Here is a 27,307-nt window from a genome sequence, read left to right on the forward strand (position 1 = left end):
AAGGACAATGGTCTCGGCGTCTCAATTGCCGAACGTATTGGTCTTGACTTGGTATGGACTCCCTGGTCTTGTCCTTGACTTCGGTCCTGACTTAGTTTCAATTGCTCAAATTCTTTGTCTTGATTTGGTATATTGCTCAAAGTCTTGGTCTTGACTGGGTCTCAAATCCTCAACGTCTTGACTTGGTCTCAACCCCTTAAAATTATTGGTCTTGATTAGGTCAGAGCTGCTTAAAGTCTTGGTCTTGACTTGGTCTGGCCTCCTCAAATTTCTCAGTCTTGTTTTGGTCTCAGTCCATGCGGTCTTGACTGCTACTGCTTGCCGCCTGTTTTTGTTGTTGTTGTTGAGTTTCTAACCCATACATTCACTAACTAAAACTAATTATTTGAATGAATCATTTGATATTCTGATATTTATTGGCTTATGGCATGGTTATAAATAATACTCTGCTCCTGTGTTAGCTTGTTGACCAAAATGCTAACGTGCTAGTGGGGACTATCTGTGGCCTGAGCAAGAGAAGTCTGATATGATGGAATGAATGTCTTTTAGTTTTGGCCTGAATGGACTTAAAATGTCAACTACATGTCTCATTATGTAGTCCACTCTGTGGGCTATGTGTCAGTATCACTTTGAGACTCTTAAAAAATGCATGGGGGTCTGGATGTGAGGTGATGGTGTTTGGTGGTGGGTGGGTGGGTGGGGGAGTCAGTTTATTCCCTCCATCTCCGGAGAGCCCCCGTGTCTGGTGTCGTGTACCAGAAGGGGCCACGCTTGTCGTCACAATAGAGTCGTAGCATCAAAGTGCGTTACCTATACAGCAGTTTGACATGGCAAACATTTGGTTGTGATCAGAATGACTTCAAATTTTTATCTGGAAAACTGGCAAAATATCAGACTGTGAGGTGAGAATGCTGGTATGTATGTTAAATACCAATTACGAATTTCCTTTTTGCCATGTTATTACACTTTTGACTCAGTGTTGGATTTATCTCACCAAACATTATAATGAATAAACACAAAAGGAATGAAGACGTTGGTCATTTTACTCATGAGGAGGGCGCATGGGAGATTGTTCAGGTTACAGCCTCTCAACACGCTCTAAACAATCTCCCCCGTCGCTCCTACATTTATTTGAAAATAGGAGGGTTCTACAAGACATAATGTTCTAAGCATTAAGACACAACACAAAACATAGGACCAGACGACACCTGTCCCGTCCCCGACCACATCCGATCACGTCCTTGGTCAAGGCGCCTTTCCATCAAATGTTGCTGAGTCATCTTCTTGAAGGCGAGACATCTTTCTATCTAAATATTGTCCATAATACTAATGCAAGCTAGTAATGCAAAATACTAATGCAAGCTACTAATGCAAAATACTAATGCAAGCTAAGCAAATAAATGATAACTACTAAAATATATCTAACACTCAGTGATACATTTTTTAAAATACATACTGTATAGTAGAACCTAGGTCAAATTTACCATCTGTTGGGGGAAGGAGCTGCCTGTCTCCGGTTCATGAACATTTCTGTTCACAAAAAGAGTCGGTTGGTGAACCGAGGCTTCACTGTATATCACAAAAATGACTCGGTATCTCGGTATCATCTTGAGAAGTTTGCATCCTTCGTCATTCCACCGCAAGGAATCTGGAATCCCTCATCAAGCTGCTGTCCGGCTAAACACTGGTGTCCAACGCTAGCTACTCCGGCTAACACAGGTAACGCAAATACATGAGTTCGCGATTTGTGTACCGGCGCGGGTTCTCTGTACATTTTTATCAACACATATACTGTGTGAGGAGTGCAAATCAGTAGCGCTTCAGTTATATGCGGGGTATTACATTGGCAGGTGAATTTCTCTGTATACATTTGTATATCCACGGGTTGGCGAACGTGGCTGCGAGCGCTAAAGAACTCATTGACTTTCTAATGATTAGCGGTCAGGCCCCCAGCCCATCAGCCCATGCTCGTACCAGGGATTTGGCCCTAGCCGCCGCTGCGAGCTCCCCCCGGCCACTCTCGCGCACCGCTATCGACGCAACTCCGGTACCCCCCCCTCTCTCCTTGGCCTGCCGGCGATCATGTCAAAGCCCATTAAGCGCCAAGTTCCGCGACTACAAGAGCCGGGATCTTTTTTTGTGTTTTTTTTTTGCCCGTGTTTGTCTTTCTTCGCTCTCATGTCTTTCGCCTCCGTCTCCTCTTCCACCTCCTCCTCGTTCCGAAAGAAGAGGCAAGCGTGAAGAAAAAAGGTGTAACCTTTGACAGGACTTGTTCCACTTGCGGTATATGTATGGCTACGTATCGATCCGCGACTGGCGTTAGAAACTATAGCCAACAGAGTCGGGAAGTTGACGCCGCTTTCAAGTCCCACACATTTTTTTTCCCTCTTCCAACAGGAAAGTTTTTCAGATGCACGCTGACCTCTGAAAGTCCCATAAGCCACGTGTTGAGAAACAAGACCCCTATGTAATCTTTTATGATGTTAATTTCATGATATGTATGAGTTTCTTTCTGAGTTATGTGTTTTGAGGGAAGAAAAACATTCCAAGAGTATGCCGTCTGTACTCTATTGCTGGTTTGGCCGATGCATCGGTTTTATCAATTAATTCAAGGGTGTCAGGTTGATTTTATTTTTTTTAAGTGATTTTCTTTTTTTGCCTTCGTAGTTCAAAGCGCGTCCTGGCTGATGCGGACCGCTGACAGTAATAACAACTTGGTTGCGAACAGAGAGGAGCTAGCTCCTTTCTGTTGGCGTCCTTTTCATGTAGTTTGCGCGTAAAGCTGCATAGGTCAATAACGCAAAGGTTACTTGTCTCAAATGGGTCTGGGCAATTAATGGATTATATCGATTCATTAAAGTTAATATGTCAGGATGCTTTTTAGCGTGGTCTGATATTTTGGAGATTTTTTGTCGCGGTTTTTGTACTTCAGCAACATGATGGTAAACATAAAAGAGCTAGTAAACAATCAGATTTGACAATTTAGCAATTTGGTCGCCCTCCAACCACTCTAGCGACTAAAAAGCGACTACGGCATTTAATTCCTACTAAGAAACAGACCACATGAATGGAATCATTTTCACATTGTTTTGTGTTTGACAAAAGCCCGTTGGAAGGCAAATCAATGGCGCTATACATTGCAAAAGACATGGTGTGTATTCATACGTTGCAAAAGCAGTGATTTATCCAGATCTAAAAAATAAATACATTTTGAGTAATGTCAATATCATTAGTTTTTCTATAAGCAAAGGGGAAACATCAGTAATCTGATTTTTTGAAAAAAATAAATCTGAGATTTTATTTTAAAGCCACATCACCCAGCCCTTGTTTCACCTGTAATCTGCCCAAAATAATATGATGAAAATCGTATAAATGTATAATCACCTCATCATATTACGTCTACACAATTGCCCCTGCATTTGATTATTGTATACTGTATATTTCCAACAACAAATTGAATTTTAAAATCAGAAGTCATGGAAATTATTGACAATCAAATACACTATTTGTATTGTTAAGTTCAAAACTGTTCTTCAATTTATGTTCAGAAGGGATTTGGTGAAAATGTTCGTAATATCAATAAATAGTGAAACAAATGTCAATTTTGTTTCCGATTTTCTGTCAAAATGAAAATAAAATCCATTTAGCAAGAATCATGAAGTTGACACTCTTGATTTGCTTTAGTGGGCCAGACAAAAAAAATAATTACAATTATATAGCGGTCTTTGAGTTTGACACTTGTGTCATAGGTCATGCTGGTAATTACCCACATCGTTGCAGAATGTGAAAAACTGGAACACTCGTTTTCTTTGCCGGCCCTTTTTTTACTGTGATAAGCTCCCGAGAGAGAAAAGTGACTGTCAACAACTTCGTCCAAACAACAACCAAAAACATCACAGCTCATCAATCCATCTTGTTGTCTATATTTGTTATTTATTTATTATGGAACTTTTTGTTTGTTTTTGTTTTTGTTGGGGCGGGGGGTCGCGCCATTTGAATGATATGACAGCGATGGAGGAAAAACAACAAAATGACAACCACACCAAAACCACCTGAGGGCATGTGCCAACACATCACATCAGTGTCATCCAGCCTTCATTTCCCCCACGTCCCCACGGGCTCACTGCAGGTAGCCATGCGCCCCCAACCCAACCACTTAAACCACCCTATTAAAATTTACAGTGAAAGCCTTAATTAGCTTTTTTGTGGAGCACTTTTCTTTAATATTGATGCTATGGTGAAACGTACACAATCTGCGCACACGGTATATACAGTGCGGCGCACAGCGTGTATTTACGAGGCCCCTCAGGCCCTGGAGACGGCAGCGGTGGCATCACAGGCCCGCGAGATGGATGCCGTCTGCTTGTGATCTCCACTTGTCAGACAAGCGTCACACAAAGCCTGCAACACAAATCAAAAAACACATACGCAGCCCCATCTCGCATTGATGGAACCTTGCTTCCCCTCAGCCATCGATGTGAGCGTGTTAACACGCTATTGATGTATCCGCTTTGTGGACTAATGGATTGAATGATTATGTTGCCTGTGTGCTTTCATCTCTATTTTTTTTCTTGCTAATGACAAACATTGCAGATGATTCAGAATATACACTTTGATGTACGGCGTATTGTATCCTCGAAGGTCAAACACAGTATGGATTTTCCTGTTTTTTCATACAGAGGGCCTTTGGTTTACGAGGAAGTTCCATTTCTATAGCGGTGACGTAACCCAAAAGTTTTACATGAGTCGGAACGCTCCGTAGTCTCCATCTTATCCTAGTCACGATCCGATGCTCATGCAGTAGCGAAGTCATAATTACAGTAAATATTTGTGTGAAAAACACTTCTAAGCCATAAAACTAATTTTGCCCCTACGTCGGTAATGTTTTAAACCTCTCTCTTCTCATTTTCCTCATGGACTGCCAAGTCATTTTGCCATTTATGTGGAGTGGATCTAGTATCGATACTTGTGGAACACCACTATTTTTCTCCTGTAACATTCATGTCGTGTCGACGGTAAAACTCTGTTGACTTAGTAGCAAGCTGTGTGGATCACCACCAGGTGAAAAGAGCTTGTGTACCAGTGTATTTTCCCCTGGTTGAATTGTACAACTTCAAGGATGTTTCAACTTGGTTGCACTTTTGAATTGCTCAAAGCTAGTGACAGTCGGCCACTCTTTCCTACTCTCGAAGAGTTGTGTCTATATGGTCACCAAGCCATAAGAAAAGCCTTAAAAGCACAAAGGGAGGCAACTTGTCCAACAACACAAGACAACACCTTAGCACCCCGCACTCCTCCCTTTTGCCTCGCCAGACAAGACGAGCCCAAACCCAAGCAGCGCAACAACAACAACAAAAACCATTGGGGGAGCCCCCCTTTTGTTTACCGCTCTCATCCTGGGCCGAGCCTGGTAAGGGCTTGTGACAGAGGTGATGTCTAAATTAATCATTCATGCTCCCTCACACGGGCTACAGTAACGGCCTTGAAATATTAATGGCCGATGAGGAATAAATTTGATTCTCTTTTCTCTCTGTGATTATAATCCACCGGCGTGCTCTCACACACGTTTATTTATGCCCTGGAGATGAGGAACGGGGTCACTATTGGGAGTTTGTCCAAGCGCGTGCGCGCACGCGCACACACACACACACAAGCATTGCTTTCCTTTCCTTCTTGCCACGTACGCTTGTGTACCACCTCACTCTTTTTGAATATGTACATATTTTTCCATGTGCGCTGGCTGGGGGAGTGCACTATACATTATACATTATATGCTTGTACTGCCACACTATCATACACTGTACAGCTGGCAGCTGGGGGATTTACTGTTTTTTATTTTATTTTAATGAGGTGAGACGCTTTTTCATAGGTTGGGGTGCATGACCCGTGAAACCTTGAGAGACGTCCAATTCAAGTCACCTGACTTGATGCCAACTTGGACTGAAATAGGTCCAGTGTTGTGAACCTGTTTTTGGAATATGGTCAGTTGGAAAAGAAATGGAATATTTCACAACTCGTTTCTTTTCGAAGTCGGTATGGCACGAGGTTTTGGCTCGTCAGCAGGATGTGGTACCCTAACAATGTGGGAACTGACTTTGTGGTCCTGGGAAAGGTCTGAGGAGTCGTACCCTCAACCGGATTCCAACCACGGTCCAAACTGTCCCAAGGGTCCCTTCAACCAGTATTTATTGTTTTGAGACCATACAACCAGGCACTTAAGCGTGGTTCCCCGATCCCCAACCATCTCTGTAATACCCTCAGCCGAATACAAACCAAGGTCCAAACTTGTCCCAAGCGTCCTTCCAGCTTACCGTCTGACACCAATTGTCGCAGAAGTCTGAGGACTCGTCCTCTTAATGTGGATTTGAAACATCGTTTATTGGCTTGACACCGACAGCCAGGCACTTAAACATGGTTGCCAGATCCCCTACCATCTCTGAAACCTGAGGCTTACTGCCCTCAACTAGATTAGAACCAAGGTCTGAACCTGTCCCATGTGTCCTTAGAGCTGGGCCTAACAGCTTACGGTCCCACTTCTGACACCAGTTTGTGGCAGAAGTCTGAGTAGTGGTACCCTCAACCTGGATTTGAACCAGTTTTATTGGCTTGACAAGATTCCCCAACCATCTCTAAAGTCTTTACTAATTAATACCTTTCATTATTATGAAAAATAATTAACCAGTTATTTTATGATATCAACGAATACAATGTAAAACTATATAATTTAATTCAATTTACTAATATTAGGGAAAATAAATGCCTAAATGAACAACAGATACATGTCTAAGTGGTCTGCAAGCCCGCCCCTGGTGTAGACGGGCTTTGAGGGACAGAAACAGATAACTCGGGAGTCTGTAGTCATTTCTGACAGCGTAACTGAAAGTTAGCACTCCAAATGATGTGGTTTTTTTTGGCGGCGTGACCGTCGGGCATTTTGCAGCAGAGTTGACACTTTTCTGTCTGTCTTTAGCTTTTGCGCTCCACATTTCAAGATGCCACTGCTCCGATTCCGCGCACAGGTAGCTGGAAACAGCTTTGGCTCGTGATCGGATTTGATGGAATTGGCAGCGACTCTTTTTCATTAGCCCCTAATGGTAGTTAAATCAATTCCAGTCAGTGTGTAAACCAGTGCAGGTGTTTCTGTTCATAAAAACCATATGGACATTGATTTAGTTTTGTCAGGTGATTTCAGGCTAATCAATTTGTATAACATTCTCCTGGACGGATGTGTGTATTCTCCCTCTTCGTCCCCTTGTTGAGTTACACTCAATCGCTCAATTCACGCTCTGATTAAGGCTGCGTTCAATTTATCCATGACGTGTCATGTAACTCAGCGGTCCCGAACCTTTCTTTCTGTTTTTTTTTATATATATTTTTTTTTTTACGGATTTCAGTCAATTGTGGGTGGGTATAGAACATAACCAGAGATGCCAAGTCTTTCAGTTTGGCAGTATTTTGTTAGGGGAAGTTTCATGTGTTCGCTGAGAGGACAGGACATACGCTAACTTGGAGTTTGCCAGTTAGCGAGCGAGTGGCTATCACTTTGGCTGACATAAGATTTGGACTCTACCAAGCAATCGCGGTTATGCTGTAACGTTTGTTATGATGTCATGGCATTTTTCTCCGTGTAAAAAAACGGGCTTCCACCCCGTTTGACTACGATATGGGCAGCTCCAAGGCTGCCTAGCTAGCGTGGCTAACGTGGCGCTCCTCTAAAAGTCACTAATCATCGTCTCCATGGCGGCAAATAAGCTACAATTCTGACAAGTATCGTTATTATGAAAGGAGGACGGATAGTAATTAACAGGAGCAATTCCAATTTACGCCTCGGTCCAGTGGTTTGGGACGGCTGGATAGGCTGCCGTAAATTGTTTTCCATTGTCTGTTTTTTGGTGAGGTTTCGCCTCATCTTACTTGCCTCCCTGACATTACAGCAGTGGCCCACCTCATCACGCTCTGTTTGAGGTCCAAATAAAAGTCGAATGTATATATACATATATATATATATATATATATATATATATATATATATTGTTTTTTGTGTTCCAATAGCTTAGGCTGTACTTTACAAGAACGTTAGTGCTGTTTGTGTACATTTTGTGAGGCTCATCCTACTGATGCCTTCCTCCGATACTGTATTGGCCTGTCAGCGCAGCAGCCGGCGACTGTCATCTTGCGGAGATGGGTCATTTTTCAATGTCAAGACAGGCAATACCAGTTGACACCGGATGGATCTGGGAACGCGCCGGGCTCGTTATTCTCCGTTAACTTTCACACGGCGACAGCAACTGTGCAAACAGACGGGGGTGTGCTCGGTGCTTTGTCGCAATTAGCCAATTAAACTGCGTGGCACACGCAATTTGAGGGCCCACATATTCGCGGTTTACTATTCACAAATTCAGTTTTTTAGTGCTGTTTCTGAAACACATTAAGATTCCACAAGATGGTGTCAAAGCCCTGTCTAATAGGAAAGCAGTACACTGATGTCAAAGAACTATGTTGAAGTGACACATCTCGACTGATGGGTGTCAACTACTCAGGAATTTTCGCTGTTTGCAGCAGGCCTCGGTCTCTGTCAACTCTGTACTTTCAAAATCTGTGGCTCTAGTATGGAGCCTTGTGAAACACCGCAAGTAACTTATCTACAGGGTGTGCTCTGCTTATGATTGTTCCTTTCCTCTGCTGGTGAAGTAAACAAATCGGTTGGAGTCGGAATGCGCTGTCGTCTAGCTCTAACCTACAATCATGAATTTGTAAAGTCAGAATTGCAGTAAATATTGGTATGAAAACCACTTTTAGGCCATAAATATAAAATAATCAAATAGTGTGCCGTCTTGTGTCGCGTGACCAGTATTCACAGCGCGCCAACTAGTTCATTGCACACCATTCATAACCTGGAAACGTCGTATGTCGGGGTAAATGGCGGCCCCCCCCGTACAGTGTCGCACGTCGACCTTTGGGAGTGCGAGGCAGGTGTAGCTGGTGATGTTGTCCGGGTCGAGGCCCGTGCACCCCGACGGTGTGGTATTTTAATCCGGGGCTATTTGTAATGACAGGCCTCCTGTGAGCGCTGAGGAGCGTCAGGTCGGAGAGGCCCTGACAGCTTCTAATCGCTGTCAGGGAAAAAGTAGCCCAGGAATGTGCCAAAGACAGACAGACACCCCCATCCCCCCCCCACCATCATTCTACCCTCACCCTCTTCTGCCGCTGCTGTTCTGTGTGACAGTTGTTCACATTCTTCGGATATACTATTTGAGCATTTGACTTGAATTTGGCTTAAGACCACTGCCACTGGCTGTAAAGAAATAACCTTGCTGTATAAAGTGTAATTGAGCCACTGAAAATTAGATTGGGCTCACTCCATTTTTGGCATTTTGCAGGAGAGTGATTTAAAGATTTATGGTATCAATAAAATCAAACGTGATGTATATGGCAAAGATGACTTCATCTGGATACTTGTTTTTACAGCAATGGCGGTTTCCCCCAGATTTGAGTTTATTCCTAACATTCGTCAACTGTATCCATATTTCTTGAAAGATGATGATGGAATTTGTTTGCGTTTTTGTCACCAGCGGATGCTATTAACAAGCCGTAGCAAACGCATTCAGGGCAATCATCCACCGTGCAGAAGTGTCGACTAAAAGTCCAACTCCGAGTGAATTTTTCCAGGTTGGACGCAAACTTGCTCTTCGCTTCCTTTTGGCATGAAGGCTTTGCCCAGGTGCCGTCTGTGGCATTGGCAGAAGCCGGCACACTTTGGGCACGGCCGCGTCCCCTACCGCCCCCCTTCTTCCTCAAAGGCTCGCCTCATTCCACCCCCCCAACCCCTACGCCCCCCCTGTACAGTCCCTGCTGCTCCATAGCCCAGGGAGCTCATTAGGGCCAGACTTCCTCTTCATTTAATCCATTTTTCATAGCTTAAAAAACACTCCCTGATCTTAAAAATCCCAGCTAATTTAAGCTTGGAAAGATTGAAAATATATCACGGGGCGAAAGAAAAAGGAGGCCTGCATGCCTTTTTTGTAAGGTCTGATGTCGGAATTAAATGTTTTCTCCCATTTGTCTATGACAAGATGCAAAACCTGTACCGGTTCTCTGCACTGGACTGCCTGTTGTCAGTACTGTAGGTCCCATGTGTTAGCTTTGCCTAATGAAAACATTGGTAGGAACACGCTTCCGTCGCTGCGTTACTTAAATTATGCATCGCCCTACGGATGACGGCAGAAGGCCCCCGTAGACTTAGACTTGGTGGGGGAGTTGAGTCGGAACCCAAAACCCAGATTCACATAGGAAGCTCATAAAAATAGTTTAAAAGTTAAAATAGTTTGTCTTATTTTTAGGATAGTAGAGCAGAAATAGTTTTTCTTTCAGAAGGCGCAACATTGGTCTTCTTTTTAGGACAGTGCATCATTAGTAATATTTCTTCTTTTTAGCAAAGTGCGACATCAATAGTTTGTCTTCTTTTTAGGAATGTGCAACATCAGTCGTCTGTCTTCCTTTGAAGGTGCAGCAGAAATTGTTTGTCTTTGTTTTTAGGAAGGTGCATTATCAAAGTTGTGTCTCCTTTTTAGGACAGTGCAGCATCAACAGTTTAAAATGTTTAATTTGAAAGTGGAACGCCAAATTTGTCTTCTGTTTAGGAAAGTGCAAAAGTATGTCTTATCGCTTTGGCTGTATCTGGAGAGCTGTCCGAATCCCAGCGGAAGTTGCATTTGCACAACACTCGTTGCTTTTTTGTTAGGCTGCACTGATCTTCGCGTTTCCGGGATGCCGTTACAAACGAGTCTCCTGGCATTTCAGTTCCTTTTAATGTGGAACATTAATTTGCTATACAGTGGACCGCGAAAATCTGCGGATAAATGATTGAATGTGTAACTTGAGTCACGAGCTTGGTGACAGAATGACTTCAACTTGTAAGTCAAAGTGTAAATGTGCGTTCCATGTGCGGTTACACAAGCTAGTTTTAATGTCTCCCTAAAATCGACGCCCTAGTGCGCCTGATAATTAAGTGCATAAATGCCTCAATTAAGGCATCTTCAGGAGCTTGGTTTCAGTATTTTTCCCTGAAGATCTGCCTTTTGTTCTGTCCAAGTTAACATCCTCAAAAGTTGTCTCAGTCTTTGTCCTTCATCTTCTTCTACGAGGACAGAGACTTTTTTTCTCCCCTCTTTCCCCTGCTCGCCTCCTTCAGGAAGCTATCAGAGCATTAATATACCTCCCAGGTACAAAGCGTCTCCTTAGCTTTTGACACTTGTTTCGCCGACGCTCTCTCGGGGAGCTGCTTACACATCCGGCCGACGGATGAGCTTGAATGGCTAAGCAGTCTCCCTCCCCGTCCCCACGCCCTCTCGTTAGCCTCCGTGACGCCCCGGTGACCGAGGTGGGGCGGAGTGCGGGAAAGGGGGCCGGGTCGGCGCCCCCCGGGGTGCGGCGAGGTGGCCGTGCCGGGCCGGGACCCTGCGCCGGGCTGTCAAGTGTCAGCCTCAATCAAAATGGAGCGTGCTCATATTGGAATAGAACATTTGCATGTCTATCTGCTGCATTTTTGTGCCCGTGGGATATTTATTTAGTCCTCTTTATTACTTCTTAATCAATCTTACAGCATAATATCTGTTGGAATAGTCGGGCTGTAAAAACTGACTGCCCTTTTATCGGTCATGAGGCGTTTATTTTTTGCAAACACTTTTTCTAAAAATGTTTTTTGTATAATATGTACTCCAATGAATATAAAAACTTGGATGAACTCTTCCAGTAGCTGGTGGTGTTTTTCTGCTCGATTGCTGAAACTACCAGGTATCTATTGGGTGTAAGGTGTTTATTTTTGCAAAAGTATTTGTTTTATTATATTTTATTTTCCAACATGTAAATAATGACCTAATTAAAATAATGTGTTTCAATATTATATGTATTATGGTTCATATAATATACAATCTTTGAACTCTTTTGGTGCTTGCGGAAGCTACCAATTGTCTTGGGGGTAAGGAGTTTATATTTACAAAAGCATTTTTACAATAGCATCTGTGTTTTTGTACAATTATTTTTGCCCACAAATGAACGATGATACATAATTAAAATAATATTTGTTCCAATAAAGTATTATAATAAATGTAATACAAAATCTCCATTTAACTGTTTTGGTACCTCCAGAATCTTCCAGTTGTTTAATGGGGGTACGGTTTTTATTTTTATTTTTTAAAAATTATTATAATATAGAACGTTTTTTCTGATGAAATTCAGGTCTGGAGTCTTACCGTGAATAGAAAGTATTGAAGACTATCCTACGTTGCATCTAGACGGCGACTTTAACACCAAATATCAATCCACAATGTTATGTTTGCCTCAACACAATCAGCAGCGAATAAAGGGCCTCGATACGAGGAAATACAGCGCGCATCCTTTCTCATGCTAGGCTGACAAACATGATGCGGTTTGTAATAAAAGATCTTGGCTGTCACAGCTCCCAATTGTACGTCCTCTTGTATGTTGTATTTGCCGCACTGTACGACGTGGCTTTCGAGCACAAAAACTTGAGGATTGAAAGAAGGAAGAGAAAAAATGTTTTGAAATGTGGTGCCACGCCGCGAATTCACAGTGGCAGATGACAATAATCGGCCTTCAACTCGGTGGCCCCCCGCTCGCAGTGAAATGAGGCGCGTGATGTCGCCACCCTGCGTATAATAGCGCTATTATTGTCCTTATGCTGCAGTATTGCCAATACCCTCAAGTCAAAGACCAACTTTGTGTTTCTGCTGCCACGTCATCTGCCTTTTGTCGCCACCGCTTGTTAAATGCTTTATTTTCTTCATTTGCACTGCAACTAAATAGATGTGCCACACTAGCTTGACTTAAGAGTTTCCTTCTTTCTGTGACCAAGCTTGTAACTCAAAATGCTTGTTTCTCAAATCATCTTTCCCCATTGAAATGAATGAATGTAACGGATTGCACTCAACCTTACAGGTTCTCCCGGTACAAATCCAGTTGGACTGGTGGTCAAATCTGTTGGACCTTTGGGAACTTCCAAAGGAGTGAAACCTCAATAGTTTGTCTGCTTTTTAAGAAAGCGCAACATCAATGGTTTGTCTTCTTTTTAGGATAGTTCGACACCAATAACTTGACTTTATTTTTTGTTTGTTTGTTTTTTTTTGGTCAAATGTGTTATCAATAATTTGTCTTCTTTTTAGGAACTCATCTCAAAGTTACAATGCAGGCAACTGAAACAAGTTTGAAACGAGTCAACGGGTTTAACGTAGTGCCAAAAACATATGGCTAGCCATGACTGCGGCGAGGTCGGCCTAACCCTATACCAAACCCTAACCCTAATATTAACACTTTCACGTTCATCAGTCGGAGTTGAGATCAAATCTTCCGAAGACAGCCAACAGCTGGACGAAAACATCGTAAACTTTTGGAAGTTGTTCCATCGTCTCGTCGCTTGGGTTTTGATGTCGCTTTTTTGGTTTGTATTTATTATTCAGAGGCTCCTTCATGTGGACTTCACTTGCTCAGAGGAAGGCGGGTGGGCGGATGGGCGTGGGCGTGTCCAACCGGGCTCGTTTAACAAGCTATTTAATTCATTTAGCGGCGAGGGGCCTGTAATCAGCAGTCATTGAGGTAAAGACACTCGGAGGACTCTGAAGAAAAAAACGCTGAGAGGCGGCTCTCTGTCAGGCCTTGTCAAAACATGCAAATGAGCTTGATGCCGCGTCCCATTTTCGACAAGGGTAATTAAGGTGTTCCAATTCGGGACATGTTAATAGAGAAGACTGCAGAAGACCTCCTCCCTAATCATGATTCCTGAAAGCTCGCATCTGTGTGTGTGTGTGTGTGTGTGTGTGTGTGTGTGTGTGTGTGTGTATGTATTTTTCTCACCCGTCTCCCATTTGATTGGGTAATGAACTTTTTTTTTTTTTTTGGAGCTTTAGATCTCCTTTCGCGGAGTTTGAGAGGATGGGCAGGCAGGAAGGAGTGTGCCCGAGGTGTGCTGTTGTACACATAATTAAAAGGCAAGAAATGTTGTGTTAGCCTCTTTGATCTGCCCGTCAACTCTCTTGATTAAAGACTTCGAAGCCTTTAATCAACTGTAATGCGATGATTAGCGCTCTTAAACTGTTCAAAATGAACGTCAAGTACCCGAGAACACATCACTTGCCGGGTCCACTTTCCGACAAATTGGGAAACTTTTTGCCTCCGTTCACGTCACGTCGTATCAGCACGTTCCGTATTAAAAATTACGGCCCATGTCGGTCGAGAGATGTAGCTACGTAATTTAGGGGTTGTGAAAGTTTTTTTTTGTTTCTTTTCCCCCGCATGTGCAACTCTGTGTTTTTTATTTGAGGGAGGGCTATGAAAAAAAGAAATCATGGTTACGTACGTACCGTGGTTTTAAGGTGACGGTTCGGTTGACTTTGGGTACGGTAAGGGGACAAAATTCATCTTTTGTCATCTTTTTAGGAAAGTACTATTGCAGACTGACAAACTGATGTGGTTTCAAATGAGTCATTAAGCTTAACGTACTTCCAAAAGCATATCGTTATCGTAATGAAGTTTGCTAGCCAGAGGCTGAGCTGCACTACATTTGTTTTCAGAGTAGACGTGTGGCTAGAGTCACAAAAATCAGTCCCGGTCCCTTAGCTAAAATGTTCTGTCTGGTAACTGTTTCAGCTCGAAAAAACTGAATACGAGTATCGTTTCAGCCGTAGTATGTAGCATTAGAAAATATCGTCATGTCAAACCAGGTACAATCAGGATCTGATCCGCATTGGCAGATTTGGAAGCCGGTTTACACCAGACGGTTTTAAAATAAACATGCCCTAAATCTCACAAGAACAGCTCCAAATGTTGCATGTCGAATCTCATCGGATCGAGTTGTAATTTGTTGTGTTTGTAGAACATTAATAGTTGTGGTAGCTAATGCTTTATGCTGATCCATAAATGCTGACAGAATGTCCATGACATAGAGACAAATGAGCAGTTCCGCCTGTTTTACTGGCATTGTATCATCAGCGTAATCCGTCGTTCAGCGTCACGGTGGTCGTCTTAAACAGCTGCAGTACTCCGTGGCTAATGGACTCAAATTAGTTTCATTTTCTAGTACTTATTATTCTATTGTGTACTGTTCCTTTTTTTGGGGTCGTACATTTTAGTGGGATACAAATGCCAGCACGTTGAATAATGCAACCTTGGTTTGGAGGTGACTTTTAATTCTGCACTTCATAAATGTTTTACGAATTCCAGCGGGTTTAATAAAAAAAAAATCATTTTCTCAACACTGGAAAGAGAATTAATAAGTCAGCTCGGCTCTATCGGCTGACCAGCCGTCTGTTCAATTTTTATTGTCGTTTTTTTAATTGACGACCTCAGAAAAAAAAAAAAGCTCACGCCTTGTCGCACCCAAGCACCCAAAGTCCATTAGTTTTCATTCGGATGCTTGAGTAAAGACCGCTTGATTAAGTCCAGGCAATTTGTTCTCGCGGCAGCCCGTACTTTCTGTGCTCACCCCTCCCGCCTCGCCGCCCTCTGCCACCGGCGGTGGTTGGCGTTCAGGTTAATTTAATGGAGTTCGTAGGACGTGTAAACACAATGCCTGTTGGCACGTGCCCGCGCGCATTGTGAGGAATTTGTTTACCACACTAAACCATTTTGCGAATGAATGCTTTTTTTGATTTGCTTTGGCGATTGCATTTTTTGTATATATTGTGTGTAATGCAAGGCATTAATATGAGCGGGCCTTCAGGAAAATGCCGGAATAGAAGAAGTTGCTTTACAACTGAATGAGAGTGACTTTGAGGGGCTTAAATAATACATGTAAATTTGACGTCTTGAGACTTTAAAGGGGGGAGAAAACGGGGCAGTGCTCAAATGCAGCTTTCAATTCTCTGCACCTTTGCTCATATTTAAACAAATGCGTCTATTAGCAGCTGTTCTCCTGCCGGCCCGGTCATTTATACCCATTAAACCGGCGTCTTATCACCCATAAGACTGCCTTGCGCCTCACAGTCCCGCCAATATTATAATCAGCCGTTTAAAGCGGTGGCGGAAATTTCTCTCTCGCGCGTCGCTTCGGTCTGACGGACAGGCAAACGATCCGGCGGCGGAGGAGCGAGGGATAGCGGAGGGGTCGCGGGAGGCGGGGGGTGGTAGGAGGAGAACCGAGAATGATGAATAGGCCAAGTTGAGTGGCTGACTAACGGAGATCTGTCTTAATCAGAAGTGATTTGTCAGAACAGGAGCCGTGCGGGGTCAGGGCACCGCCGATGAATAAAACACAGCCCCCACAAAATCCACCTTGCCTGCCCTCCGACGAGAGGAAAGGCTAAGTTGGGATAGACGGGGATACGCGCTGCCTTAGCCAGAATACGTTCGTTTCCAGAGCAGGCCTGGACTAATGTCCATTTTTGTACTTTTACTGACAAAATTCAGCTCATATAAACATTTAGTTGGGGAGAAAGTGCGCACCTTGAGTAGGTTGGGGATGGGTGCTTTGCTCTCCCTTTCCTTTCCCTTTTCCTGGACATTTTTGTCACGTGTACATACAGCGAAAATGTGTTCTTACCCAAACCCCTAACCCTAACTGAAACAGCAAACCACAACCCTAGACTTCACCCTAGCCTGGAACCTTGCCCTTTGACCCAATCTTGCCTGTACCCTGGTCATCATCTTTCTCCTGGTTCGAAATGAAATGGAGCCACGCCCTTTGACCTAACCCAATCCTAATCCCTTTGACCTAACCCAACCCTAAACCTTAACTGAAACGCTAAACCTTTTCAACCCAAATCTTAATTCGACCCTAACCAAAATCCTGATTAGACTTCAAACGGAATCCATAACCCTAGCGAAACCCGAACCCCAGACTCTAAATGAAGCCATTAACCTAAGCCAAAACCTTAAACCTACCCAAAGTGTGAGATCCTGACACTTTTGGTATCGTAAAGTCAGAGCTCCTCCTGCCGCCATCTACTACCTCCTAACTAACTTGGATAGGAGTTTGTTGTTTCTCCGTGTAATCTTGCGTGATATTTCCCGTGCGATCAGTGCGCTTGGCACCTCTTTATTCGGAGCGAAAAAACGAGGAGCGCTGCAGCTCGCCAGCCTCATGGCCTGTGGGCTCGGCATCACAAATACATCCCAGTGTGGGAACAACTTTGATGAAAGGTGATGAAAGTGTGCCACCAGCCAGTTGTAGAAGTCGTTACTCACCCGGAAAAAAAAGAAAAAAGAAAGAAATGTACAAAGGCAGGTAGCTGTATGCACCGGGGAGTCGCTGGCAGTCGACTGCTCCGCTTTGTCTGAAATACAGAACAGTGTGGGGGGGAAAAAAATGGTCTAAAATGTATTCGGGTTCCTCCGTCCGCCCCCTCAACCCTCCCGTGGGGTCACCATAGACCGTTTGCTGGAGTAAAGTCTGTGTGTGTGTGTGTGTGTGTGTGTGTGTGTGTGTGCGTGGAGGGTTGGAGGGCAACACGGGTAAAGAGAGAGAGGGAGTCTCCTGTAAAAAAAAGTTGTTGCGTCCAATTAAATGTGTCCGCGCGTAGTTGAGGAAGTTCTAAGTTCTTGGCTGCAGCTACTGGCCATCGGCGAGTTTGAGTTTTCTTTTGGCAGCACGGTGTCCGAGTGGTTCGTACGTCTGCCTGACGCTGCCTGAATTCTCACGATCCAATATTGCCTCTGTGTGCCAAGGACGTCTAACTTCTATGCCTTTCTGTGACTCTTCCAGTCTCTCTGTATTTCTGTTGCAAAAAGCTGATGACATGAAGCTCAGTGGCCACAACCCTCTGAGAACATTCTGTCTGAGGTACTGTTGATCAACCGTTTGGTGTCGTCTCGGTCTCATGATATCAAAATGTGAACAGCATGATGAAGAGGACTGTTTAAATACCAACCCTAATAATTGAACCAGGAGCTCAAGCCATAGCCATGGCTAATATACAAATATTGCTTTGGTGCCATTTTGTGACTGTCTTATCTGGAAGTGAGGGAAGGAGCTTCAGTTATTCAAGCCACGGCCTTGTCTAATAGAAAAAAGTGCTTTGCCTCCATCTTGTGGCATCTATAGGTAACTTCAAACCTTTTCGATTTGATTTTGATTGCTGATGGATTTTCGCTCTTTGCGCCAGGGCTTGATCCCTCTGTACAGTATATGTAGTTTCCACGACACGTCACTTCATTTTTAACAAAACTATGAACCACTGAAATAATCTTAGGGTTGTGCTATGCCAATTCCTTAAAGAAGTTGAATGAATTCATAGGGAGGAAAAGCTAATTCAGATACGATTTCCCCTTTGGCAATCTTAAATTTAGGCCTTTGGCTTTTCCAGACTAATTCTTTCCTGTAGTTCTCGCTCCGAGCAACCATTTAAACTGAAGCATAATGTAATGTAATAATGGGCTTGTTAAATAGACCTTGGGGTACGGCGATCTTTAGCGAGTGAGTCAGAGCAAGGCCTCTGCGCCGGGGTTATTTAAATTGTTAATAGCTGTTTAAGCTGCCAGGGAATATTTGACTGGCTAACGAGCAACAAGTCGAGGGCAGGAGCTGAACAATTTCTCCTCTCCGGCTCCCTGGTCTTGATGATGAATGAGTGTGTGTTTAGTATATATCGTTGTTCTTCCCAGCAACTAATGAAGTCTGCGGACCACAACATTGAATTAAGACGAATGGAAATGTAGATACCTGCCAGAACATGAGTAACGCTCAAAGCTTTAAATGTGTGTTAAATCCGATAGTCGTCGTTTACACTGGTAATGACGCAGCTAGGAGATATTTTAATGGATTTGTGTTAGCAAGCTGTTATTAAACCATATTAGTCAGTCAGCAAGGGACTTTACCGAGCCATTCAAAAACATCTCCTTATGGGGAGGTCATTATCTAATATCTCCTCTCAGACAAGGTCAAGACACGACTGTGTTGTGAGTTTGTATGAGATTTTAATCTAAAAAAAACCTCAATGACAAATACAGGAGCTGTTTTTTCTCCAAGGGCGACCATTAACATTTTCGCCCCAAATACCTTTTGAATTTTACACCTCAATGTCATCTTTAGTCAGCAATGCCTTCTTACTACGTACTTGTCAGAAATCCAAAAGGTCTCTTCTGAAAAGAAGCCATTTGACAAAACTATTCAAAATATGGTAACAGAAGTTAGAGCTCACTCATCGTAAACACAAAATCCTTGACTGTACCTTAAGCCTATAGCAGGAATTGACACCTTCAATTCAGAACTGGTCTTTATTTGGCAAGTAGCCTTACCTAATTCTTATGTGAACTGAAGCCTATTGACAAAACACTCGAGAGTTCGAGCAACAGAAGTTGGATCTCACCTATTGTGAACGCAAGAATCATGACTTTATGTATAAGAACGTACCTTAACCCCGGGCATGATTCAAGGCCTCCTTTTTACACAAACTTTTCCAATAATCTACTTGGATGAGGACACACACACACACACACACACACACACACACACCTTCTTACTTGCTTGCAGTGCTTGTCACACTCATTTATTTAGGAGAGAAAACACAGCCCTGACAGACACGGATAGATGTGCTTATTTGTCTTTTTAACCACCGCCTTCCCGTTCCTTCTCTTGTTCAAGCTCCGATAGCGACGGGACACAGGAAAGGGGGGGGGGGGGGGGGGTCTGTTATGGTTATTAATACCTGCGCTCAGTCTTTTTAATCTGCCCTATTTGTCACATGTGACTGTCTGACTGCGCTGTTTAATCTGGGTATCCTTCAATCTGTCTGCTCCCGGATTAGAAATTAATGAAGGCAGGAAGCGACGCATTTGAGTCACTTACAGTGTCGGGGAGCTAAAAGGTTCTGGGGATGAATGGGTGTCATTCGTTTGACGGCGTCTTCTCATTTTCACCGCTCCTCCCGACAACGCCATCTACTCCACCCCCCGTCGCACTCTCTTGTTTAGCTGGCAGATGTAGCCCCGTTTTTTTCCCCCCTTCCCGCCCCTCCCAAACAGGCGCCCGTGGGCCCTTTGGTGTGCGGCACCTGTGTAGTGTAATACAGTCAGCAACTGTGTTGTTTATCCCGCATTTGTTTGGTGCGCTTGAAAGCCCGTCTTTGATCCGCGCAAGGATTCTTCACTCCCCTCCTGATTCATCCTCTCGCCTCCACCATTTTTAAACGCTAATGCTGTAGCTACATTGATGGAAGGTTTTTTTTTTTTTTTTTTGAGAGTGGGGAGGGTCTTCTTTTTTGGTGTATCCAACCCAAGGGACACGAGACTGACTGACAGTGACCACTGACGAGCTTGTCAGGTGCCTTGACGGTGATGTTTGTTGTAATTGCGCGTTAATGCATTTGCACCTGCAACTGACAAGAACCATTTCAAGAGAGAAAGGAGAAGACAGTTTAAAAAAAAAAAAAAAAAAAAAAAAAAAAAACTGAAAGCGTGGCAAATGTTGACTCTATCTATCACTGTCTGTCTGTCTACTGTATCAATCTATCCATCTAGCTATCTGTCTGTCTGTGTGTCTGTCTATCTAGCCAGCTAGCTAGCTAGATCGATAGATAGATAGTCGATCACTAGCTAGCTGTCAAACCTTCCTTCCATCCGTGCGTATGGTATTATAACTTGTTTTTGAGATGTTGTTTCTGTTAGACTCTTAAGTTGGTATTACAATAAGAAATAGCATAATTCTGTAGTTGTTGTTAGTATAAATAAACATGTTTTAAGACATCTGTGTGTGCCAGCTAGGTTTTTTTGTCTTGCTAAGTAAAACTTTCAAATTTCTAATTGGCAGATAATTTTGTTTAAATTATGTAATATACTTACTTGTTTTCCTTGCGTTTTTTTTGTTTTTGTTTTGGGGCCAGGTGTTAGCCCAGAACTTTACATCTGTTTACATCAGCGTTATAGGTTTTCACAAACAATTACTTGGCAAAATTCTTCTATTATCCTCGAGCACTGTGCTATTTTCATGATATTTATCATTTCAAGGATTTGCCATAGAAGGATCCGTTGGTATTCTCAGGTAGCTGAGCTGCAAGTTGCGGGAACAAGTTGCCAATGTATCACAAAAGTGCTTGACAACTGCTAGAATGGAGAAGCAACCCGAAAATGAGGTCGCATGTTCTTGTGGCCCCCAAGCTGACGCATCGTCTTTGTTGTTCCGCAGAACAAGTGGGCCAAGAGATTCTCTCTAACCTTCACACCGACCGTGAGAAGATCCAAAGGGCCAGAGAGAGGGTGAGTCTTGCCAGCAAAGTGTTGGCCAGGCCGTAAACGTGGGCAAACACGGCTTGTGTGCGCACCGCCCGTGACACAGCGTCGCCACGGGCACGCCTGCATTTTTGTGTTTGCGTGTTACCTTTAGTCATCCATATTTCCTGTCTATTTGAATAAGCTTGTTTAGTGTGCTTAAACACCAGTGTCCAAAGTGGCACGTGGTGGAATCATCCTTTCACAAGATCATTTGCCCTGCCTTAACCTAGAACTGGGCGATATGGCCTTAAAATAATGCCTAAGATTTTTTTTTTCCACGAAAAAAATCAGATTGACAATGTAAATATATTTTTTTTTTAATTAATTATGAACAGTTCCAAAAAGCAGTTGATTTTAAGACAAAACCTTCAGGCTTCTACTAGAAAAACAAAGTAGATGTCAGCAAAAGCCTACTAGAACATCTGAAATGTATTTGGGGTTAATCAGAGGCACTTGAAATGGTGGCAGGCGTGCGCTCACCAAGGTTATTATTATCGAAAACGAACGAAACAACAAAAACTAAAATTGAAAATACATTTGCGTTGATGAAGTAAAATAAAAACGAGTGTTTAAAAAAAAAAAAAAAAAGATAACTCACTGAAACAACATTTTGTTTACAAAGACAAAGTTTAATTATAGTGAAAATCTCTTTCCTTTCTAAAATCGAATTAAAATTTTTTTTTTTTTTCATGCTTCTCCACCATTGAAGTGGCTCAACATTCCGGAAAAATCACTTTCAATGGTCCGTCGAAAATGTACAGTGCGTTTGCCTTCCACAGGGCTCCTTTCTTGCCACAAAAACAAAACAAAACAAAAAAACCTGGAAATATTTCCGCTTTTTTATTGAAAACAAACAAATTGGCTTGACCCAAGAACTCCATGACTCGCCCGGTCCTACTTTAACCTGAAGCTTTCCCCTCGTGGAAGAGCCGAAATCCTTAGCCCGACAGGCAGACAGACCGATAAACCGGGGAGGCAAGAGAAGCCCAAACACGGCAAGGGCCGCCCCACCCCTGGCGGCCCCCTCAATGCAGAATGCTTAAGGATCACAAAAACAAGGCAGTGGGCCTCGCTCAGGCCTTTTCAAAGGAAATCAAACATCTCCTTTCCAAAACGCTCCGCGGTGTCTACTGAGGCTACTTTCTCGCTTTCTTTTGCTTTTTCCTCTCTCTCTCTCTCTCTCTGCTTTCTTCCCGAGAGTCGTCTTTGCTCAACTGTACTCACACAAACACACACACACACACACAGGCACGCACGACTTTAAAGTCAGTTCGTGGGGCATAAGCAATGTAAAAAGAAGCCAGGAGATAAATGGACGCCGTTTAAGAAGTACTTAACAACCAAAATGTTTGATGCATGAATATTTCTTAGGTTTTGAAACCCCGTGCCCCCTGTCCTGCCACAAAACAACACACTATACACTACACACACACACACACACACACACACACACACACACACATACACGTCAAGTGCTACAGTATGCACAGCGGGAGGTGGTGCTTATTGTTTTGCTTTTGTGGTACAAAATAGTTGTCTCAACTCAAGGTAAAAGATGCAAGCCCTTGAAAAAATATCATATAGTCTGTAATTGGAAGTTACTAATAAAAAAACAACAACAAATAATGTAGTCAATTGTAATTAACTAATGTGGTTTAGTTGGACAGGCGTGAACGCAGCAATCTATCTGTGGTGCGGATCAAATCAACTGGTCCAGGATCTAAAATCGCGTTAACTTTTCCCCCACTTGTGTCCTTCCAGCTGCGAGAAACGGACGCCAACCTGGGCAAGAGCTCTCGCATCCTCACCGGCATGCTGAGAAGGTAAGCGGCAGGTACGAAACTCTACCGGTGTGCCACTTGAAACGGCTCGTAAACACATCGCATCTGGATAATCGGAGGTTTCTGTTTCGGTCAGTGGCTATGAACCCTGAACATTAGCGACCAAATAATCCGAAAAATGTCCCTTCTTAAAAAGTACGAATTCCGCCTGTTCAAAGCGTGTCCATCTTTTATTCTGGAATCAAAGGAATACACATTTTCCAAGGGATTTAAAACAGCTCCCTTATGCAGCGGATTCCGATGAAGCTTGCTTTGAAATCACAACAGTCGACTTATCTTCCAGATAACTTTCATTCAAACGGAGTACAATTATAAAACCATTGTTATTTTGGGTATTTGGCTGTCCAGGGGATGCATTCATCGGGTCCATAGTCGCACATTTGCACTTCATGGTGTTCATTTTGTTGCACAGAAGACACATTTTGTTGCTTTGTAACATTACTAAAGTACAGTGAACCCATTTATGTTTCAGTGAAAATACGGCTTATAGAGACCATATAAATGATTGAGGAAACACAGTAAATGGCTTGAATGTTGATGTTAGTTAGCATCATTCTCTGCTGCCGTAGTTTGAATGTCTGACATGTCAGTCGAACGGAAGATGTCGCGTGACCTAAATTGCTTGGAAGGGAGACGGAACGCCGAGTGTAATTTACATTTCAACAGGTAAGTTGATTCCAAAATAGACATGGTGGAAATTCAGACATAGTGAACATGATCATTGAGGGAGTGACTAATGAATGGACTTTTCTGTGTCTCGGATTACTGACACAGACGGGTTCTTTTGACGCTGAAATGGATAGCGTGCTGTTGAGCTGGCATGTTCACCTACGCCGGAGATGGCTGACTTTTCTATTCTAGCAGCCAATTGCTCATCCTGTGGCTTAAGATCGAGTGGTCGTTGTCCTCCTTCAGGTTTCCTTCTTTTTTCCTCCGGTCCCATATGCTTTTCTTTGCATCCACCTTAATATCAAATCACTTTTTCTTCACCTCAGGTTACACTGCGTCGACAGCTTCCGGCATCTTTTCAGTTTGCCATCGACACCCTAGCGGAAAGGCTTCGAAAAAGTGTCGTTTTCTTTGCCTGCGCCGCTGACACGATAACCTCAATTTCTGCCGTCGTGAAAAGTCTCATTAGAATTTTCGGGGCCATCTCTCGCAACTTCAAACCTCCTCGCCGATCTCGTTTTGATGCATCAAACGGAGGGAAATAGAGGCGTGGTTTATGCAGATTGCAGCTCGCGAGGCCGCCAATTAAAATGAATTCTGATTCATGAACATACGCACGGTGAGGAGAAGAAATTGGCTCATGATTTTGATTGTGATTTTGCGTGTACACTGAATTTGTGCGCAGCGTAAGAACATTTCAACATGTTTATTAGTGAACGAGGCCCAATAATTTGTTGTCATCCTTTTCTATTCGAGTCAGCGGTACTGACTCACCGTCTGCCACCCGGTAGTACCCTGGCGCCTATTGTTTCCAAACATTAGGAGAAGCTGTGTCGGAACCCCATTGTGTTGTTGAGCGACTTGATGGTACATATACGATGATGCCCGATGTAGATAAAAGTTTGACTTTGCCTGCCTCTGTGTATTCTGCTGCTGTCGCCATCAAACGCACAATTCAAACACAAATAATTCAGTACTCCTTGCTGCGCCACCCGTGTCTACACACACACACACACACACACACACACACACACACACACGCACACGAGTGTTCAATCACATCTCCATTTCATAAAGTGCCAGCCCCCTGAACCGCGACGCCACGGTTTTGTTTCCCCGCTCCCTCTTTCTTGTCCCCCCCCCCCCCGTCGTCGTCGCTGTCGCCCCACTGTGGATTTTGATTAAGACTAATATGTAAATGACAGCGCCTAAATGTAAAATCGGGGGGCCGGGAAGGAAGTGCCAATTGAAATAGATGCTTCAGTGCCCGTAGACAATTTGGGCTCGGGGTGGCGGGGGGGAGTTGGGGGCTGCAAGAGAGGGCAGGGTGACTGTAACCGATATTTCTGCATATGTCTCCATTTTGGCACGTTTGATTACGACAAGAGGAGGGAGATTGCCAGCGGGGTGGGGGGCCTTAGGGGGCGGTCAGTCACCCATAACTGTCCAACAATCATTCATCATCCCGTCCCCTCCGGTAAGTAAATAACACCCTTATTTCAATATTATCATATTAATGTTAAAGTTCAGCTGTCACCTAACGGGAAGACTTAATAAGACGTAGCGTCCCAGCAAGCACCCGTCGAGTGCGAGCCGCCTTAACGCACAGCTCAAACCAGGATTTATGAGCGCGCCCGCTAACGTCGCCCCAGCCCACCGCCCCCAGCCCCACCGCCGCTCAAATATTTGGATTGTGTTGTCACAATTTGAATAAAACAAAACTTGCCTTGCAAATGGAAAGTGTCAGATCTCGGAAAAGTACAACTCATTTGCCCTTCGCCTTTTGATTGAAACCGTGGTGCTTTGACTTCCATCCATGCATCCATTTTCTACCGCTTATCCGAGGTCGGGTCGCGGGGGCAGCGGCCTCAGCAGGGAAGCCCAGACTTCCCTCTCCCCAGCCACTTCCTCCAGCTCTTCCGAGGAGATCCCGAGACGTTCCCGGGCCAGCCGAGAGACGTAGTCTCTCCGGCGTGTCCTGGTTCGTCCCCGGGGTCTCCTCCCGGTGGGATGTGCCCGGAACACCTCACCTAATCAGTCGAGCCACCTAATCTGGCTCCTCTCAATGCGGAGGAGCAGCGGCTCTACTCTGTGAGATCCTCCCGGATGACCGAGCTTCTCGCACTATCTCTCAGGGAGAGCCTGGACACCCTACGGAGGAAACTCATTTCGGCCGCTTGTATCCGGGATCTTGTTCTTTCGGTCACGACCCACAGCTATTGACCATAGGTGAGGGTAGGAACGCAGATCGACCGATTGTAATTTGCTCCGTGATGATGCACGTATCTCAAATCGACTTCCCCTTTGAAATGAATGGAAATGCCATTAATCCGTTCCAGCTAAATTTGATTCATTTCTGACTCGTCACATTCGGGAATAGAAAAAGTAATTTCTGTTCCTCATTCCTGTGCAAAAGGATAAAATGTCGAGAGCTTACAGACATGGAATGAGTCCGCGTTCAAGTGCTGGAGGGTCATGACGAGGTCAGGGACATGTTTTTGTTGTTGTGCAATAACAGTGTCCTCGTTGGCATGTTTCCCCTCGCACCTCATGTCCAAGTGTCGCGTCGGTCGAATAGTTGTCACCACGGCTGAGGAACAATTAGACACTCATTAAGCGAGTTGTCAGGGTTCAAGAAAAGCCAATTAGCCTAAACACTGATCTCCAAATAGCAGCGGCTTTGTCTGAAAAAGGACCTCGAGGGGATTTACTTTACGTTGTTTATTACTTCGGCTTCTAAAACTCCCACTCACATACTCACAAGCATCTATTCTTTATCCTCTGCGAAGAATGACTCCTATTACTGCGGTTTACTGAGTGACCGAGTCTCCATTGTACATGGAGACTGAGTCTCCATGTACAATATATTCTATTATACTACGCCCAGTAATGTACCATTTGTGCTGTTATATTAAAGCCAAATTGATTTCATTGATGTAAGGCACATATGACTAAAGTGCAGGACTTGATTTTTGGACAATGCAAACATGGGAGAACGGAGCTCACGCTTTTATTGACGCAGCTTGTCAGGTGATGTCCGGAGAACAGACGCTTCTTTATCCTCGGTTTGTCGCTCCTAACCGGGGATGATCCTTGACACGATGTCCCGTCTGTGAACGGTCCACCTCCAAGCTACGTCCATGCAACAGTCCCGCGTTGCATGAATATGGAGCGGTTCTGCGCTCGGGAGCTTGCTTATGTTTTCCGTCTGATATCCAGGCCCCAGCATTCCCATTTCAAAGGGAGGTCCACCCGGGGCCTCGACTTTTTGATCTGCCTGGCAACTGAGTCGACCACCTGCATGTGGGATCAGCTGCCAGCCAGGGTCCGACTGCCCCGCTGCTTCACCCCACCTCCCCCCGCGCTCCTCCTTGTCTTGCCTGCTTCACTGCCCCCTTTTACTGTGCCCACTTCTTCCCAGTGCCACAGTCCCAGTGGTCCTGAACTGGGCCGGGAGCCATGTTTCCAATCTCAGCAGTTCCAGGGGAAGTACTGTAGTTTCAGATGCTCATGCTAACTATTGTACAAAAAGACTTTTCCGGACCCAGGAAGATTCTTGCTGTTGCTTAGAAATGAACCCA

The 27,307-nt window shown here is 44.1% G+C and overlaps 1 protein-coding gene across 4 annotated transcripts in view; it reads left to right on the forward strand.

Moving 5' to 3' along the window:
• vti1a (vesicle transport through interaction with t-SNAREs 1A) overlaps positions 1–27,307 on the forward strand; it is a 113,827-nt gene that overhangs the window by 53,706 nt on the left and 32,814 nt on the right. For 2 of the 4 annotated variants that reach the window (XM_061706500.1, XM_061706501.1), the window contains 2 exons: positions 21,131–21,201; positions 22,978–23,039. In XM_061706500.1, the coding sequence (XP_061562484.1) occupies positions 21,131–21,201; positions 22,978–23,039 (133 nt within the window). Of the gene's footprint in view, positions 1–21,130; positions 21,202–22,977; positions 23,051–27,307 lie in introns of all 4 variants that reach the window. The other 2 variants (XM_061706502.1, XM_061706503.1) reach the window with 1 other exon arrangement.

This window comes from Phycodurus eques, chromosome 19 (assembly GCF_024500275.1).
Source record: "Phycodurus eques isolate BA_2022a chromosome 19, UOR_Pequ_1.1, whole genome shotgun sequence".
NCBI lineage: Eukaryota > Metazoa > Chordata > Actinopteri > Syngnathiformes > Syngnathidae > Phycodurus > Phycodurus eques.